At 37.1% G+C, this 20660-nt stretch overlaps 1 protein-coding gene across 1 annotated transcript in view; it reads left to right on the plus strand.

The window, feature by feature from the left end:
• The window catches only part of lrp1bb (low density lipoprotein receptor-related protein 1Bb), a gene marked incomplete at its 5' end in the record, with an annotated part of 359446 nt that overhangs the window by 330953 nt on the left and 7833 nt on the right, over positions 1–20660 (plus strand). Inside the window, 16 exons of the mRNA XM_079822148.1 lie at positions 2238–2370; positions 2844–2966; positions 3279–3401; positions 3701–3841; positions 4116–4250; positions 5362–5481; positions 5855–6096; positions 7419–7642; positions 11385–11491; positions 12256–12372; positions 12517–12690; positions 15759–15884; positions 16042–16206; positions 18580–18741; positions 19425–19599; positions 19950–20054. Coding sequence (XP_079678274.1) covers positions 2238–2370; positions 2844–2966; positions 3279–3401; positions 3701–3841; positions 4116–4250; positions 5362–5481; positions 5855–6096; positions 7419–7642; positions 11385–11491; positions 12256–12372; positions 12517–12690; positions 15759–15884; positions 16042–16206; positions 18580–18741; positions 19425–19599; positions 19950–20054 — 2372 coding nt within the window. The remainder of the gene's footprint in view (positions 1–2237; positions 2371–2843; positions 2967–3278; positions 3402–3700; positions 3842–4115; positions 4251–5361; positions 5482–5854; positions 6097–7418; positions 7643–11384; positions 11492–12255; positions 12373–12516; positions 12691–15758; positions 15885–16041; positions 16207–18579; positions 18742–19424; positions 19600–19949; positions 20055–20660) is intronic.

Consider the following 20660-nt stretch of genomic DNA (forward strand, 5'->3'; position numbering starts at 1 on the left):
CTAAACGTTTAAACTAACATTGTGATGCTTGGAAGTGTTTCATATCTATGGATTTTACTATAGTCAAGACACGTCAAGTGTTGATTTGAGAGGCTAAAGCGTTGGGTTAACTCACTGTCGGCCACTGGCCATTTGGTCGTCACTTTAAAAAATCCAAAATTTAATTTAACGAACAAAAAAATGCTTGAAACATTTTTCTAAATTAATTAAAGCTGCTGTCCGTATCTTTTTTTGTTTTCAAGATTTACAAAAATTAGATAATGAGAATGTACAACATGAATCAATTTTCCAAACCGGAATTTTGTCTTACCCTGAATCATTATGGTACACTTATAATACGTATTTATATTGGGACTATTTCAGGCCAGACTGGTAGGAAACGCTGCGGAGGAGCAAAGTCCCTGTGTGACTCGCCATAGACATAAAAAGAGAGAAGTAGCTCTGGCTGCAATGCTCTTCCGCAAGACGCCTGCAGTTCTGTTTATTAACCTAGCGCTAGAGCGCAAAAAGTTACAGACTGCAGCTTTAATAAAGAAACGAAATATAACTACTTTCACATTAAAATCAAAACTGAACTATTTTAATGGCTGCAACAATGTGTAATAGGGAGTATTAAAAAAAAACATGGGCTCCAGTCGGACTTGGGCCGAGAATTCGATAAGCTGTCGGACACGGGCCGTAATAGGGCCTAGATTTGAGCTTCAAATAGATTCGTTCATTTTACACAAAAGAGAGTAACGCGAGTAACGAACTCATTTAAATTCCAGTAATTGTAATTGCGTTACTTGATTAAAAAAAAATGTAGTTACATGCGCATTACCGCTAAAAGTAGTGAAATTACAGTAAAGCGTTACTCCCAACACTGGTCACGTGTTTCTGCGTGAGTTTTTTGTGTTTGTATAATTACTTGTTGTTTAGTGTTTGATGCCCAGTTTTCACTCTGTAACTATTTACAAAGTCGGAAAGCACATGCTTGTGTTTCACTTTAAATCCTCAAGCTTGTTGCAGCAGGATGGATTCTGATTGGCTGTCAATGTTTTAATCATTCAGCAGCTGGAAAAAAAACGTTCTGAATGTGATTCCAATATTCTCGTTTCTCTGTGCTGATATCGTTATAGCTATGGTGTGAAAGTTCCCCTGTAGTCAATAATTGTGTTCTTTAAAACTCTCTAAAAATCTTTGATAACCAAAATGCAAATTAGCTCTGCCTCCACTCACTCATATGAGCTTAGAGACCCACTCGGTCAACTTTTACTCAAGTTACTGTAGTAAACACTACACATAGGTATCGCTATACAATGTCGAATACATAGCGTTAATTAATATGATTAGCCTTTTGCTTGACTACATTATCAAACAGCTAATAATGTGTTTCTATGGTAACACAAACAATCTCTTCCACCATTTCTTCACAATTCGCCATCTCAGTCTGCCTTCTAAAAATCAGGATCCTTAGAAAGAAAGACATGTAGTTTATCATAACATCGTACATATACAAAATTAATCCGCTAGAGTGCTAAATGTACACAATTTTTCATATCAGCAGAAAAATATACTGGTATGGCTTCTCTTGAGACTTGAGAGAGATGATGATACACTCGCACATTGACGTGATTGGTTACAAGGTAGTTTGTGATGTCAGAAACACCAGCGATGTCAAACCACGTTTTTAATGCTGTGTTTGGTTCACTGGACTGGAGAAAATACTCAGCAATGGTGTTGACTTATGAATTTGCACATGACTTGTTTTAGAGCATATTAAACACCACATAGATATATAAACATTAAAAACTTGATTTTTACCACAGGGGTTCTTTAATAGCCTTAAAGGCTGATTTCAGAGGGATTTTTCATCAGTGTAGAACAGATGAAACATTGACAACGTAATTGATGTGACACTCCACAGTGAAAGGAAATAATTAATTGTGAATTAGTTTAATCAGATACATCAGTAATCAAAGGTGCAAAATCAAAGACATTTATAGAACACTAGTAACTATATATAGAAGCTAGTATTTGATTACACAAGCAATTAATAACATGATTGCATATTGTTTTAATTAACTGTGAGATAAACATGTGCACCATATTGGAAACATACATTTTATTGAACATCTTGTATGTTAGACTCGTGTTTGACTCCATGGAAACAGAGACTTTCTGCTCTTTCACAAGTACAGCAAACTCTTCCTCTTGAAAGTGAGTATTTTTGGCTTTCGTTGTTCTGCTCACACCAGATGGACTGTGTCAAGGAGTGCAGAGAAGATGAGTTTCTGTGCAAAAACCATGCTCACTGCATCCCCAAACGATGGCGCTGCGATGACGTGTTTGATTGCGTGGACCACAGCGATGAGGAAAACTGTGGTCATGGTATGAAGATATACATATTTATGGTCACACTTTAATTTGTGGAACACATATACACTATTAACTGCAAATTTTGCCTCAATAAGCTCCTAATTTACTGCTTATTAATAGTTAGTCAGGTAGTTGTTGTAGTGGGTAAGTTTAGGTATGGGGTATGATTAAGGGATGTAGAATCTGGTCATGCAGAATAAGGCATTAATATGTATTTTTTAAGTACTAATAAATTGCCAATATACAAGCTAATAAGCAACTAGTTAATGGTGAGAATTGGTCCCCAAACTAAAGAGTTACACTATTTATAATACATTTACAAATATTTGTGAAATCAAATCTTTTCTGAGACGTTTTCATAATTAAATTGTTTTGGATATGACCAAAGTGTTTATGTATGTGCTTGTTCAGGTTGTCATAATCCTTTTTTCTGCGAAATATCCATGTCTTACAGTTTAAAAACCAGTTTAATGTTGTTCATTCAGACGCTTTCTTCTGTCGCCCCGATGAGTTCATCTGCAACAACACGCTGTGTAAGCTGCATGTGTGGGTGTGCGATGGCGAGGATGACTGCGGAGATAACTCTGATGAAGACTCCGAGATGTGCGGTAGGATATTCAACTCTCCCAGTGAAATTGTATGACCTACGGCAGCGCTTCTCACCTACTGAATTTTCATTTGAGTTCTCTGATTTTAAACTCTGCCTGTATGTTGGAGTCACTGACTGCATTACCAATTAAATACACTACATGAGCAAAAGTATATCACTGATACTAATGATTCCAGGTTCCAACATATGGCTCATTTATAAAATACTAGTATGAAATACCATTTTATGAATCATATCAAAAAGAGTCAGTAGCATTACAATGCAGAGAAAAATGGCACATACTGTAACATTTCGTTCTTATTTCTTATAGCCAAACTACCTTGTCCTCCAGCAAGGCCATATCGTTGCAGAAATGACAGAGTGTGTCTACGGCTTGATCAAATCTGTAACAATGTGGATAACTGTGGGGACAACTCAGATGAAGATGAATGTGGTAGGCTCATTCACAAGACTCCGATGATGCCTTTATCCTCACCAGCACAATGGGAAATCCATCTTTTGTGCCATACATTTTTTTTTAAATTTTGACCTAGTCTAGAATTTAGTGATGATATTGTTTTGCTAGCAGTTCTTGAGGTCTTTCGGATACATACAGTAGTGCTCATTAATCACTCAAATGATCTAGTAAATTTGATGGGAGACTCTTTGTGTGGCGCTGAATAAGATGTGTCAGCTGGCGTTTGGATTGAAATTGATGTTTTTTTTCCTTCTTTCCTATGGGGCCCAAAGCAGAGACGGTATCAACTAGGCCCAAGCCGTGCGGGAAGGCAGAGTTTACCTGTAGTAATCGAAAATGTATTCCCGCACAGCTAGAGTGCGACCTGTTTGATGACTGTGGAGATGGAGGATCAGATGAAAAGGACTGCAAGGCTTGTACGTGTTTACCAAATCTCTGAGATACATCTGTCGGAAAACAAGCAATTTTGACAGATTTAAGGCAGTCTTGGTGGATTACATGGACATGTGCTGTACATCTGGAATTGTCATATGAAAATTATTCAGGCTTATCTTCCAGATGAGTTTTTGTCGTATGCATAATTTATTTTATGACCAAGCATAAAAACACCCCCCAAAAAATCCCAACATGCACTGGGAAATTGGGGTGCAAGTATAAAGTATGTCACTTCAAAGCTCTCTCTCATTCCAGCTTCAAATGGAGACATATGTGGAAAGAGGATGAATCCATGTGGGGAGGATGCAGTGTGCAATCATACAAACACAAATGCAATTTGCCACTGCAAACCTGGCTTTCAGAGAAATCTTAGAAGCAGAAAGTGTGAAGGTACTGTCAGACTATCTTCCCTGATTCCGTTATCGTTCAGAAAAATGATTCACTGCTTTATCTGAGGGGGCGGGGTGTAGATTTAGACTTTCGATGTAAAGGTGGAGTGTGCAATTTATGTTTGTTTGAACGATTTGGTGTAACAACATTAGCTGAACCAGGGTCAGAAATTAATGGGTTCAAAATGCCCTAGAAAATATAATTGGAAAATGAATAAATAATGAATGAGAAATCCTTCTATTTTTGATATATCTGATATATCAACGAGATATATTTCCTGATATTTTGTGTTAGACACACTTGTGCACTTTATCACATAAAATATGAGATGATGTTTAAATTTATTGGTAACAATCTATTTAATGAATTAGACTTAATATGTTTGATTATATGTATCAATTCATTTAATTGATGAAAGTATTTCACATACAAAGATTACACAGTCACTGCAGAAAAAAATAATTTTCCTTCTAAAAATCAATCCAGGGGGCAGATATCACAAATATCTCTGACACTGGGCTAAACCAATGCCCCAAGTTTGGAGCTTTTATCCAAACCTGGTAGATGGAAAATGTTTGACACTTGTTTGAAAACTGTCATTATTGTGGAAATTCTGTTGGCTAGTGGTGCAGAAATTGCACTCTTTTATGTTCCAAGGTTTTGCTTTAAATGCTGCCCTGTCAATCACTTTGTCATTTAGAGGTTTTCCCACCCATTTTTGAGATTCAAAATGTCTGTTCTTTTTATCAATCTAGATTTTTTTCAAGGATAAAACATTTTCAGTGTTTTCATCCATGGGTGGTAAAACTAAACCAGAGGACAAAGTTGAGCTTAAGCTCCTGAAAATACTTAACCTACTGAAAATGTTTTGCATTTAAAAGAACATTTCCAGTAAAAGGATTGTGCACTCACATATAGTGTTTTTGCTGGGAATAAAGATCAATGAGATGCAGTGAGCAGACCACATCTGACGTTTTATTTCCAAGCACTCAGCATGTGAAAAGAAAAAAAAACAACATCACACAGTTTGCACAGCCAATGAAGTCTTTTCCATAAAGTGCTGTTCCTCGATAACTGACATTTGTTCTTCTGTTGTTTTTTTTTGTTGCAGAAATCAATGAGTGCCTTAACTTTGGCACTTGCTCTCACTATTGCACAAACACAAAAGGATCATACAAATGTACATGTGACAAAAATTATAAGGATATGAATGGTAGCTGCGTAGCAAAAGGTAAGGATCTATATTTTCTATTGACTTGACCTTTGGCTTCACTGTGACATTTTATTTAGACTTTGAATCACTTATTAGATCTTTTCATTCATTACCTCAGTATACAGGACTTAGATATACATTTTAAACCATTCAAAGCATAACTATTATTTATGTGGTACATTTATAATATATGTTGTCATACATGTAACTATATATTGTCTTTTTCCTTTAAAGTATTGAGTTTGAATTACTAAATATTGATTGATTAAAATGCATATTGCTGTGTTAGAATGATATATCTGCATATGTAATTGTCAAACTGTTGTCTTAAACCCTAAATGGAATTTAGCCACTTTTCATTTTTTTTGCATATTAATAACTCAACGGGCAGGACCAGAAGATCGAGTGCTCTACATAGCTAATGACACTGAAATCCGAAGTTTTGTGTATCCATTTAACCAGAGCCATGGACACAAAGTACATGCTCGCATTGAGGAAAATGCCCGCATCATTGGGATGGATGCTCTGTATCACCAACAAAAGTTTATCTGGGCTACTCAGTTTAATCCCGGTGGACTTTTTTACAAAGACATCCTAAACAGGAGTCAAACTAAAACAAATGTTGGCATCATAGTAAGTATCATGAGTCTTGTGTGCAGTATAGGTCATATTTTTCTCAGGAAAATTCTGGATGTTTCCTTCAAGTTATTCATTTAGTAATTAATACAGTAATTCCAAAGTGCATCTCCTTATTATAATGATTGCAGACATGCAGCAACCATTCTATCTGCTTCTATGTTGGTTTGTCAATACTACTGGTAACACTACTGGTAACACTTTACAATAAGGTTTCATTAGCTAACATTAGTTAATGTATTAACTAGCATGAACTAACCATGACCAGACACATTTGTTACTGTATTTGTTCATCTTTGTTTTTTCATGTTAGTTCACAATGCATTAATGTTTACAAGATTTTAATTAAGTATTAGTAAATGTTGAAATTAACATTAACAAAGATTAATAAACGCTTTATAAGTGCAGTTCATTATTAGTTCATGTTAAGTAATGTTAACTTATGAAACCTTATTGTAAAGTGTTACCATACTACCCAATAATTGATGCGTTTTATCACTATTTTATAATAAATATAGAGATTTCAGATAATAAGGATATTATAAGTCCCACTTTATATTAGGTGGCATTAACTACTATGTACTTGCATCAAAAATTGTATTGCAAAACACAATGCAAAACACTTTTGCTGATATTGAGGTCGGATACGGGTAAAGTTAGGGACAGGTGTGGTGATATGGGTAAGTTTAAGGGTAGGCTTAGGTGTAAGGGAAGTGTCAACAGTGTATTTATAAATGTAACTACAGAAATGTATTACAGATGTAATTACATGCAGGTATTTTTTTAAAATATAAGTACAATGTAAAAACTTGTATATACACAAAAGTGCATTGTATCAAATGATTAATTTAAATGTTATTACATAGTAGTAAAGCCACAGTTTACACTTTATTTTAAGTAATATTATTTAAGAACATGTACTTACTATACGGTTAGGGTAGGATTAGGGTTTGGTTGAGGGTTAGCTGCATGTATGCATGGTTTACTTTTATTACTATGGTAAGTACATGTAACATATCTAACACTGTGAAATAAAGTGTTACCAGGCCACCTAATATAAAGTGGGACCATATTATATTTTGATCTTCCCTGTGTTTAGTTAGTTTGTTTATTTGAAATACTAAAACAAAATCATATTTTATTTTAGTCCAAACCTAGTATGACTTATCCTATCCCAATATCAAAAGCAGTTTCAGAAATGTTTACCATGTTTATTTATGAATAGCTTTTTCCTAAACATATCATATTCATAATCTTAAATATTCTGTGATGTCTTGGCCCACATGGGAATCACCTTGTTATCTGGGTGACTTTTGCAGTGCCCAGACTTCCGCAGACCCAGAGATGTGTCAGCTGACTGGGTGACTGGAAATATCTACTGGACAGACCACTCTAGGATGCACTGGTTCAGTTATTACACAGCTCACTGGACCAAGCTTAGATACTCTATTAATGTGGGGCAGCTCAAAGGACCCAACTGCACCCGTCTGATAACTGACATTGCAGGAGAGCCATATGCCATTACTGTCAATCCAGTCAAAGGGTAGGAGCATGTTTCAATACTATTTGGGCTTAATTTCCTGTAGTTTATTTATTTTTTTAAATATAAACAGTGGGTTTCAAAAGTCTAAAGGCACATTGAACATAAAGTTTTAGAATTTAAAGGGGACCTATTTGCAAAATTCACTTTTGAACATTAGCATTTTTACCCTATAATGGTAAAAATCCACCCACTCATAAGCAGTGTCTCAGAACAAGCCATTTGCAGATTGTAACTTTTGTGACGTCACAAATGCCTAGGCCCTGCCCACAAATTCTAACAGCCTCTGATTTATTAGCATATGTAACCTAGAAGTTGCCGTGCAAGTAAACCTCACTCCTCTGATCTCAAGAGACGCTCTAGCGACTGACGCTAGAGGTTGCAGCCTTTAGCCTCCTTGTTAGAGTGTCCGACTCTCATGCCGGCAGACCCTGGTTCGAGTCCCGCTTGGAGCAGGCGGTTCGAACAGGGTGGGTTACTTACATATAGAGTGAGCTGTACACTGTCTACCATGTTTATCTCCTCTCCAAAGCATTTAACAGCAGCATTCAAGTAAGAAATGTATTCTTATTAAAGCTACTAAAGTTATTCAGTCAAGAGCAGTGAGTGATTTTCTGTTTTTCTTTTGTTGTTTGATTCATAAACAGCATGTATAGCAGTAGGTACTGTATATTATGGTGCTTTCACTTTAATACACAGATCTAATATAACGTTACACATGCGATTTCTTTACTTGCTGTTTACGTTCACAGACATAACTGACTGTGTTTATGTGAACTTTGTTGCACATAACCTTGTGTGCATTTGACAGTTTAAGAGCAATAAGACGTGAAAGAGAACTTCGTTTAATACTTACGTGGCGCCGTCTGTGCGTGTGGCTCGGATGTGTGCGCTCAGAAAACTCTAAATCAGGGGGCGTATTACAGAAACATCTTAACTTTAGAATCCCATCTTATCTGTTTGGTAACCATGGCAATTTCAGTTAGGACCGCATTTAGGACAAACGCTGTTACAGAATGACATTTCTTAAATGCATAATATTATCTTAACTATGGATAGGAAACGGGTATTACAGAAGCATCCTAACTCGACAAAAAATCCTAAAAGCTGTCTTAACTTTAGGACAACCCCACTGGTATCCTAACTTCAAAACTTTTTGAAATCCAATGGTAAAAATCACAGTACAAAAATCCTTTTTCGAGAGAGCGTTACATTTATTAATTATACAAGACGTAGAGAAGCGACATTTGATGGTGGAGATACTTTTGTAGGATCCAGAGGATGTGCTGCGCTTTGATGATGAAATACTCGTAAATAATTACAGACTCCCACGACACATGGTTTTGCAGTTAGTGGACGAATTGACCCTTCGCTAAGCCCCGCCCTCCTTAGTTGCTGTTGCTACGCCTGACAAGCTTTTGCGCCTGGCACGTCTATTACAGTATGTATGCGCCGGTGTCAGACATTCCCATGGAGATAATTAGTCATTTTAGACGAACAGGTGAAATATCTGAGAAAGCAAGACAAAAGAGACTCCAGTATGCAATCAAGGGATATATCCACAACATAATATGCAACTGTTTAGAGAATAATTTAATCAAAATTGAAGCTAAAGCCTATAGGTCCCAGTGCAAGCAGCAGCCGTTGACCATTCAAATGGAGAACACACAAATTGAGGAACAGCTATGTTCATGCACAGCAGGGTAAGTGAAATCAGAAAATAATCGAATAATTATAAATCAAACAGCTTATCCATAAGTCTTGTGAAATAAACACAAGACATTAGCCTGACCACTTTGCAATGATAACATTCTCCCGCTTATATTTTATATATAAGTTATATATTCTCCACCACTGCTTGATCCACAACAATCTGATGGGGTACACTCTAAAAAAAAAAAGGTTCTATATTGCACCAAAAATGGTTCTTGGCTCGTAATCATAGGGGAACCTTTTTTAGTGCTATATAGCACCAATTTTGGTGCTTCAGTGGTTCTTCAGCGGTTCTTCAGAGGTTCTTCAGTGGTTCTTCAGAGGTTCTTCACCGGTTCTTTGACTAAGGTGCTATATAGCACCTCTGAAGAACCGCTGAAGAACCACTGAAGCACCAAAATTGGTGCTATATAGCACTAAAAAAGGTTCCCCTATGATTACGAGCCTTTTTTTTTAGAGTGTATTTTGCACTGTAAAATCATCCTACCTGTTTATTTCAAAGCGGTATGACAATCTGATGGGGTATATTGCACTGTATAATCGTTTTCCCCAATAAGAATCCTCAGTAAAGTTACACTGAATTATATAAGTTAGCCATAAATGCTAACACACAGTAGGATTTTTCTATACGGTAGCATGGATCAATAGATATAACGTTAGCTATAATTTTGTGCTACGGTAGATCTGACAAGGTAGCACAAATTGACAGTACACTGTCATTTCTCCCCTTGGGTTTTAGGTATTTTTAGGATACCGGGTGTCAGATTTGCACAATCCATAAGCACAACGTTAAAGCATGTTTCCCTCGCTCGAAAGCTTGACAGACCTTCCTCTCCTAGTTACGGTTGCTAAGCCACGATTGGCCTGTGGCGGTTTTCGGACGTGGCTTAGCAAAGGGTTAATTGCGACCAACATTACAGAGGCCAACGAGCCTTCACAGACATTCTTCAAGTGACTGATACCTTACTTTTTTGCAAAAGGCGATTTATAAAACAGGCTTTAACTTTTTAACGGAGCTTATCAAAATTTCAGTCTCTGCTGCACTGAAATTAAAAGTAACGTTAGGCCGTTGTTTCTCCATTTCGATTTTAGGTTTACCTCAGAAGCAGTTTGCGCGTTGTTGGTTGCTTGGTAACAGAACTGACAGTTGATTACCGAACTCAATGGAGCAGATTAAGATTTCCTAACTACAGATAAAATTTGATTTTTTAAGATAAGAATCCTAAATCATGTTAAGATTTGCTTCTCTAATACGAAATTGTGAAAAATCCTAAATTAACTTATCATATCTTAAGTTAAGACCTAAGATAGAAAGTTTCTGTAATACGCCCTCAGAATTTTAGACTGATATGGCTTTAAAACACATGGATATGGTGAACTTTCATGATGATAAAGAACTGCAATGTCACATGAGTGTGACCACAATAGAGATGATAGTACAAAACAAACAGATGTTTTAGTTTTTGGCAGAGTATCCGAGTCACGAGCTGTACAGGCTCCGCCCTCTTCTGCAAAGTGGGGTGGGGAGCAGCAGCTCATTTGCATTTAAAGGTACATGCACGAAAACAGTGACAACAACATGCTATAATAAATTATATGTGGGGTATTTTGAGCTGAATCTTCAAAGACACATTTTGGAGACACCTGAGACTTATACAAAGGCCAAACCAAAAAGTATCCTATCTCCTTATCTTGTAAAAAGAGGAATAATAGGTCCCCTTTAAAGACAAGGAAAATGTTATCATTTAAAGATGTTCTGAAGTACTTCTAGGTCACTTATCAAATAGGCAAATTTGTTACTCTGACTTCTGAATACTTGGGGAGGAAATCTGTAAGGTTAAAATAAGGTATAAGAAGTTAAATTACTTTCTACAGTCGCTTAGATGTATTATGCAGGGATATTAATATTGTTGGATATTAAAGTAGTAATTCTTTATAATACTAATAGTATGTTTTTTAAAATATTTTTTTATAAAAATAAAATAATAATATTTAACAAATATTTATTAAGTAAAGATTTGACCTGTTTCAGGATGATGTATTGGTCAGTAATAGGTGACCACTCACACATAGAGGAGAGTGCGATGGATGGCTCCATGCGTAGAGTACTTTTGGACAAGAACCTTCGGAGACCCACAGGTATGTTCCTGTTTTTCTCAGTGTGATGGGCATGTCCTGTATATCAACACTATCTCCTTCCTTTGAGTCCTCTGCTGTTTTTCTGTGAGTGTGATAAATGAGAGGTTGTTGTTTTGGTTCTTTCTAAAGGGATGGGGTCAAGGTCTGAATGCATTTGTGTAGAAGCTTGTTGGTCTCACATCCTGTTTCGGTACATCACAGCACTTTCCTCATTTCCGAGTTTGAGGGAATGTTTTAGATGCTATGCCTCTAGGTAAACCTGCAGGCGTGTTCCTCAGGGAAACACTAAGTACCGCTACATTTAACCATGGCCTCCTTTATAGGGGCCAATATTACGCCTCCAGTGCAGCTTTAGGAATCCATCATATCTAGAAAAGGAACAAAACTGCAACATCCGAGTCTTTAATCAAGAGAGGAAATATAATGAGTCAAGCAATGCAAACTCCGAGAAATATGGGACAAACTTTTGCTGAGTTTATTTCCGGAAGAGCAAAAGGACACAGATCTGAAGCTTTTGTGCTGAATATGTCCATATTGAAGCAAGGGTTTCTTAAAGGTTATTTAATTACATAAAAAGTTCGATTTATTGAGGCAGGGTTCTGTTTACACCGATATAAAATTTGATGCTATTTAAAACCAGTCCTTCTTCAGTCTCGGTCACCTGTCTAATAACCTGGTCTCATTTACTGTTTTTGATTTTGTGATGGTTTCTTAACCTTCTGTACCAAGCTCTGAAAATAACTCTTCCCGTCATTTATCTGTAGGGTTGGCGATTGATTACTTCAGCCAGCGTGTATACTGGGCCGATGCTGAGCTCTCTGTCATTGGTAGTGTCCGTTTCGATGGCTCAGACCCATTGGTGGTAATCAATGGCAAGCAAGGTGAGAAAAACAGTTGAAAGGAAATCTGATAGTATTTTGCTTTGTTCATGTATCCTATTATATGCCTGAAATCGTTAACCATTGAAATGGTTTTAGAAGATTTAGTTTTGTCTAATGTCATTGCTTCACTTCGTGCTTGCACAGGAATATCACATCCATACAGGATAGATATTTTTGAGGATTACATTTATGGAACAGGACTGAAAAATGAAGTTTTCAGAATACACAAGTATGGGAAAAAAAACATTGAACCTCTCAATCTGGGTATTGAAAAAACAACAAATGTCCTGATCTCTCATCGTTTCAAGCAGCGGGATGGTAAGAGAACACATTTTCTCTAAATATTTTCAATTTAGTGTTCTTTCCTTTTTTACCTTGGAGAATGATGAAATTGTTCTATTTTAAGAGTTATTTTTGTGGGTTATATTCTGAAATATAACAAAAAATATATATATTTTGCAGTGTTTTGAAGGTCAGAGTGATATTCTTCAACAATTGCATGCACAGAATTTTGAGACTGTTATAGTGTCCTGTTCTTGTGCATTAAATCCAAGTTCAGTTGACTGTAAATCGCCAGAGTTATTGTATTTACAACTATAATTTCTTGGAACAAAGAAATTCATGTTTTTGTTTTTGTTTTGTTTTGTTTTTTACCTGAGGCGAACACACGGTTTCTTCATTAGTGTTCTGTGCACCTCATTGAGACAAATAACACTCTATAGAAATGAGTACAGCTCACTAATGTAACACCCATTAATTTGCCTCCCCTATGTTTTGCTTTTGTGACCGTTTTCAAATATGCTGTCTTCTTAGAAGTGGTCCTCCTCTTCTTTTGGTCTTGGTTGCTCTTTGTTATCTGGTTGTGTTAATGGCCTCACAGCCTCAAAAAGACCTTTCTCTGGTGGGTTTGTAGTGAGGGGCAGCTGAGCCAGTCCCCACTGACTCATTAAAGTCAGAGATCTAGCCTGCTGGAGAGACTTGTGCACTGGCAGCAAAAGCTAAAAGTGTAGGTTTGATGTCCTCAGCAAAACACTAAAGATTGATACAGATGTTCCCTTATACAGCCAGCATCTTTGAGCAATGGCTTTCAAATCTGTATCTTTTGAGCCGCCAGTTCGATGAGCTGCTGTGAGAAATTAAATAAATAAACTGAAATTGATATGGAACTTTCTACAAATAGGATACAAAATAGGACCTGAAATGTATATAATTTTATTTTTCAATAAACGGTCAGTAAAAGAAGGGTTAACCTTCAGAATATGTTAATCATCAACCTCAATATTAAAGTTAATACCAACTTACCTAAACTTAAAGGGTCATGAAACCCCAAAACACATTTTTTGAGATGTGAACAGATATGTAGATCACTGAAAACACTAAAAGCACTCGTACATTTTACCAAATTGGTTATTTTTTAGTTTTTCTGAGCAATTTCGTTCTTCCGGGTCGAAAAGCAAAGTTGAAGCAACGTCACGGAATGTGAGGTAGAAGAAGCGTGCCTTCGCTGTGTGTGATTGGCTGGGGACACAATTCTACATCAGCCGATACTCTGCATTATTAATGAGAATGAACTCTTTTATCCCAATCACTGCGCTGCATTATACATGAGATCGCATTACAGCGGAGAATTCAAACAACACGCGACGCCCACATGAGAGCGGTCTCTGCGCAGAGCACCGCGAGGAATGCTCACCACGTGGATCATATACAGTAACGTTAGATCAGATACAGACCAGAGCAAGTGCGTTTCAAGCTCTTATGGACATATTTCATATACTCTAGTGCTCTAAACATGGACCAGCACCGTGTATGCGCACATATTTAATCACATCGTCTTCAAATAAAATAAATGTGCAAATAAGGTGAGTGATACAGTCGTACATCCGATCATGAATGCGATGACACAATGGATTATTCTGACAATGATGTAGACCGAAAATCCAAAGAAGAATGGGCAAAATGCCTTAATTCTTTTTGTATTAAACTTACACATGTCGTTTGTTTAGAGACTGTATAGTGCTCTTATTAGAAAATATTATTAGACATTTTAAATGTGCTACCGCGTTTCTCTAGCCTGGATGCCAGCCGAATTTAGCCCCGCCCACAAAATGTTTTGCTCGGGCAATTCGGTCTGGACTCGCTCCATAGAGGAGGAATTATGCCCGAACAGAAACTGTTTGGACCAATGAAATTGTCAGGGCGGGCTTTAGACGATGATGGACAGATGATCAACAGTAACGTAATCATCCACGTCATCGAAGGCTCTTGGGTTGAATTTGCTCTTATCCTAAACGGAGAACTTGTTCGTATATGCATTCACCTTCACTATTTCTCTCAGAAACGATGATCGTGTTGGTAAGTACTCTGTGTATCCTTAAATTATTTTATTACTGGCAAAGATCGTTTACACTCATCTTTTTCTTGTAACGTTACTTAATCCAGCGTGCGTGCAGACAGGGTTTCCAAGTGTTTTTGCAATGTCGCGCACAATTGCTACTCAAAACTATAGCCCAAAACTATAACTTTCCGGGGGGCTCTCCGGAAAAAAATGGCGTTTGGTTGGCAAAATATGTTATTTTGGCAAGGTTGCCTGCTAAAATTCGCATTCCTGGGTTTATATAATCACATAATTGGGGCAGCTTCAACCCGCCGACATGGAGAAAAACACGGACTTGGTAACAGTGCAGTTGAGTTCTGTTGACATTTGACATCTAACGTTACGCGTCGCTCCGTTGCTCTGATTGGTTGTGGGTCTATCCAATTGAGGTCTTTCCTGGCTTGGTTGAAACACGCCCCATAATCAAAGCTCAATGGAGCGGTACCAGACTCATATTCTGACTAGAATTGAGTATGGCCACGCCAGGCTAGCGTTTCTCCCTCGTTTTGGCAGTTTGATGTTATATAGTGTTAGATTTTTAAAATGCATCAAGGTGCCCTCGGCCTCAACTCAGTTTTTTTTCTCCCTGTGGTCATATTTTAATATTCATGTATCTGTATAATGAGTGTGTTGTAGGTTTGTGTTTTATTGGTTGTTGTCTCCCCTCTTCCCCCCTCTGCACTCCCACTTGTCCACAGCTTTACACGCCCATTTTTAGAGACTTTTTGCAACTCAGAGCTGTGAACGACCAGGCTAAAACAGGGAGGTTCCATGACACTTTAAATCACTCAACAGAGGCTAGGTAGTTTGAGACAAAATGTTGGTTTGTAGTAGGAATATTATTATTAGAAATTGATGCTGTAACAGGGTTGAATGTAATATGTATGACACAAAAAAAATTGGTGGGGGAGGGGGTGATTATATTAAATTATTTAATTATTAAGTTCAGCGTTGATTTATCTAAATGTTATTGTACCTTGTACCTATGCTTTGTCTTTTTTGTATTCAGTGGCCAATCCCTGTCTACGGATGACCTGCGATTTTATGTGCTTGCTCAATCCAACCGGGGCCAGCTGCACCTGTCCAGAGGGGAAGACCTTGGTCAATGGCTCTTGTATTGACCCCATTGTCTCAGGTCTGAAGCCTCACTTTACTGAAGGGCTGCTCACTTTGCAATGTTCTTTGCTAAGCCTGATGTTTTTTTATGTTATTTTTTTATCATTTGGGGGGTCCAAAAAGAACATGAAAATTGAATGAAAAATATATATATAATTTATTTCAATATGGTAAAGGTGAGCTGTGCAGACCTGCCTGTGAGAATGGAGGACGTTGCATGGCCAATGAAAAAGGAGACTGGCGCTGTTACTGCTGGCCCAGTTTCTCTGGGGAACGCTGTGAAGTCAACCACTGTACAGATTACTGCTTAAACGGGGGCACGTGCACTGGATCACCTCTTGGTAAGAAACTCTCTTAGCTTTGTAGCTTCGTTTAGATTTTAATACACGACTGAATTATTTGCCTCAGTTTGAGTTATGAAGTATTTAAATTGTCTTATAATCAAATGTGTGGCAGTGTGTGTGTAGTAATAACATAATAAACAATTATTCAAGGCAGCATTATGGACTGGTTTGTATGGTAATGTACAATTGATCTGTTTTAATAAAGTATTAATTTAAAAAACGGAACACTTTAAAAACGTATAACAGATTGCTGATGACAAAATAAGCTGAGTGTTTGTGTCTGCACATCAATTAAAATTTGTGTGTCATATTACAGCTTTGTCTTTCATAATCAATCAAATGACTAATGATGCATGCAAAAAAAAAACAATTATTCCCAACATCTGAATCCTCTGAATCTCGCCATTAACAATCATTCTGAAATGTGTCAAATTTCAGTTGTTATTATTTAAAAGAATATAGTGACTGAGCACTCATATTTTGTTGAGGTCATGTGAACTCAAAGATCAACACCATTTATTGAATCTAATCAGAATTACAGCTCATTCCACCTCAGCTTTCTTGACCTATAGTAAAAATATTTGAACACATGCACTATCTACCATGTATGGGAATTGTCGCTCTGCATGTCCTTCTGAAGGATCTCAATGCAGTTTATTTTTAAACAGGTCCATGGTCAATTTAGTTCAATATAATATATTATAATAAAATATTATATGATGTAATGTAATCTAGTGTAATGTAATAGAATATAATATTCAAAATGTTATTTTATTAATCATCTCTGTTTCTGATAATACCAGGTTGCTATGGTCACACGGGTTTGCTTATGCATTAAATTGTAGAAAATTAGCCCAAAAGAAAATATGAATAATTAATAATAACTACTTATTATTCATTATACCTATTTAGATCAGCTGTAAGAATTAACTTGATGTATCAGAATTATTACCACAATCTACTGTGTACTGTGTTAATTGTTTATTAATTCTAAGAAATGTTAATTTCCGGGGTATAGGAAATAACTGTCTTACTATACAGTACTACTCAGAGCATGTAGCCAAAACAAGACTTAATTAACTAGACTAAACACTTAGACTAATCTAACATACACACACACACACACACATGCATGCATACATTTGAGCAAATTGAAAGAGAGTTGAAACAGAAAACAGTAAAGCAAGAAGATATAACATTGTTTGAAATTCAGATCAATGGCCTTGAGCAAACCATCAGTTTCTTAGTTCTAACGCACCCCCCTTTAAAAGGGATGTACCAAATAATGAGACTAAGTCTTAACCATTTGAATAAAAGTGTCCTGATGCAATTTGTTGAGGTTCCAGTTGAGCTTTGCTGAAGTTGTCTTGATGAGAGAGAAACAGTTTGAGTCACAGGATCTTTGATGAATGGAAAGACAAGGACGCACACTGGCACAAACTTAGGGGTCCTTAGAAGACTTCTAGCTCAGCATCATCTTCATGTCAGAATTTCTCAAAATAAGCGTGATCTTGTGATCAGGATATTTTTAAACCATAAGGATGCCACACCTCTAGGGGGTCAGCGAGCCAATGGTAATTTCAACTTTTGGAGAGACATCGAGCATGGTGTTTTGCATATGTAATTTGCTGGAGAAAGAAACTATAAAAAATGTTGACCCACTTTATATTAGGTGGCCTTACTTATTGTATATATACATGTTTTACATTGTACTTGCATTTAAAAAATTACCTGCATGTAATTATATCTGTAATTCATTTCTGTAGTTACATTTATAATTACACAGTTGACACTTTCCTTACACCTAACCCTACCCTTAAACTTACCCATACCACCACACCTGTCCCTAACTTTACCCGTATCCCACCTCAATATCAGCAAAAGTGTTTTGCAGTACAATATGAAACAAAATAAGTACATTGTACTTATTTTTTGATGTAAGTACATAGTAGTTAAGGCCACCTAATATAAAGTGAAATAAAAATTAAAAAAGAATAAAATTCTTATAAAACTAATATTCTGCATAGGTATCAACATATAATCGACATATAATGTAATGTAAATGATCATTCAAGAAATTACAATTTAAATTCATAGATACCAAACATGATATTGATTAAGTAAGAATTAATTCAAAAATGTTGTTAGATAGCAATACAGTTTAAAATGTATAAATTGCCTTTTGATAAAATATACCTTTTTTTGTGGCCTTTCTGCTGAAATTGCCTTCAGCAAACAGCTCACATTCTCTGCGAGTTTTTGTAGTAAAACTGAAAAGGACAAAACAAAAATAAAATGCTCACATCTGCTACTAGTATTAATATTTATGGGCATTTCTTCTCAATGTGGACACATCTACTCCAATCATAGGGAAACCTACTTGCCGCTGCATGACAGGCTTCACCGGTCCAAACTGTGAGAGGCAGGTCTGTGATAATCACTGTCTGAATGGAGGAACATGTGACGTGAGCCCTGGAAACCAGCCAGTGTGCCGCTGCTTGGCAGAGTACACGGGTGACCGCTGTCTGTATCGTAAGTATTGTAAAAGATTGCTTGTACCCAGCAGAAATGGTCAGCGACTACATTTTAATTCAATAGGTCAGTGTTTCTCATGGCGGCTAATTACATCCACAGTTGTGCCCTTTTAATTCAATATCATCATAATCCATATTGCTTGTTTAAATCATTCAAGTACCAAGTGAAGCAGAAAGAACTGTGGAGAAAATGATATGATCTACAGAGAGGGCTTCTCTCTTGAGTTGTTATATTTTAACATAGAAGACCAGTCACTAAATTGTGGTTAATGGAACAATTGTTAGATTTTCTCTCCACACAGCAACAAAAATAAATATTGTATGTGACTCAAAAGGGCATTTGCCAGCATTTGAACGATCTGTGCCCAAAGAGGTTTTCTAAATGCTGCTGTAACAACCTTGAGGTGTTTCTGTGCTTTGCTGATAAAATATTTGCTGTTATAAAGTCTTTGTTATTATAATTTGTTGCAAAACAATTTAATCTGTGCACCCGTAATGCATTTTCAGTGCTCTGCACCCAAGGGGTGACGCATTTTCATCTCAGTACCAGTAGATATTTGATGCGGATAATTAAGTCTCATTAAAGCTTTGTAAAATTCTAATTAAACTTGAACATAATATGAAAGAAATGTGCGCTTGTATCTTAATTAGGGGCATATCTTGATTTCTTTTTCATGACAGATATCTGTCATCACCACTGCGTCAATTCCAAGGCGTGTACGCTGTCCGGATCAGGACACGTTGAATGTGTCTGCCCGTCTCGCTATGAAGGGATCAAGTGTGATGTCGACAAGTGCCTGCGTTGCCACGGAGCCCCATGTATAATTAATGGAGAAACGGGAGATGTGGCTTGCAAGTTAGTTTTTTGATATTGCTATAAAATTGTATGTATGTTTTTTTAGGCAAGACTACTTGTAGACGTATCAAAAGAGAATTCAAACCTGTTTGAAAACGGTCATTTTTCACACTTTCCACTGTCATGCAGAGTTTAGCTCCAACTTGCCTCAACACATATCTAGAAGTTCCTAATATGCCTAGTAAGACATTGATTAGATTTTGTGGTGAGTTTAATTGGAGCTCAACTCTGCAGGACAGCGGCCCTCCAAGAGCAGAATTGGACACCTGTAAGTTTCCACTGAAATGACTTGGTTTGGTATATGTAACAATCACATTTTTAGCTCATCCAAATTGTTCTCGTTCTGCCAGCTGTACCAGCGGTCGAATCGCCTCCAGCTGCCAGTTGTGCGATGGCTACTGCTATAACGGAGGCACCTGTCATCTGGACCCTGACACCAGCCTACCCTTCTGCCAGTAAGAATGACTAAGTGCCTACTTTTGTCCACATTCCAATTCCCAGCTATTAGACCCACGTGGCGCATACCCTTGAAGTTCTATAGATCTCAGAGACTCATAAGTTTCCCATCAATGGTGCCCAAAATTACCTCGGTGGGGGGTTCTACACTGACACTTAGTTTGACGGACTTAAAAAGCATGAAGGAATAATTAGGCCAAGCTCGAATATGCCTAAAAGCCTACATTTGGTTAAAAATCTAATTACAGCAAGCCTGAGAATGAATAATCAATCTTTTGGCTTTGCATTGATAAAGATCAGGTTAGGCTCACACGGAACAGGAGCTGCTGACAGGATGTCCACCCTGTGGACTTGTGTATATTGGGACTGCATCCTGAGAACAGCTGGAGTCCTGCTCTGTTTGATTTGGCCGACAGGAATGGATACATTTAGAAAGCCTGACAATTTGTTTTGTCAAGAATAAATGCATTTTTCTGTTGCGAGATCAGGAGCTGTTGAAGGCAGTGACTGCTAGCAGAGCACCACGTGTTTAGGATGTTGATAATATATGTAGTAAAGGCCACAAAGCTTCCAGCTGTGACAAGTGAACAAAATATTTGGCCCTC

This window comes from Gobio gobio, assembly GCF_949357685.1.
Source record: "Gobio gobio genome assembly, chromosome: 7".
Classification (NCBI taxonomy): domain Eukaryota; kingdom Metazoa; phylum Chordata; class Actinopteri; order Cypriniformes; family Gobionidae; genus Gobio; species Gobio gobio.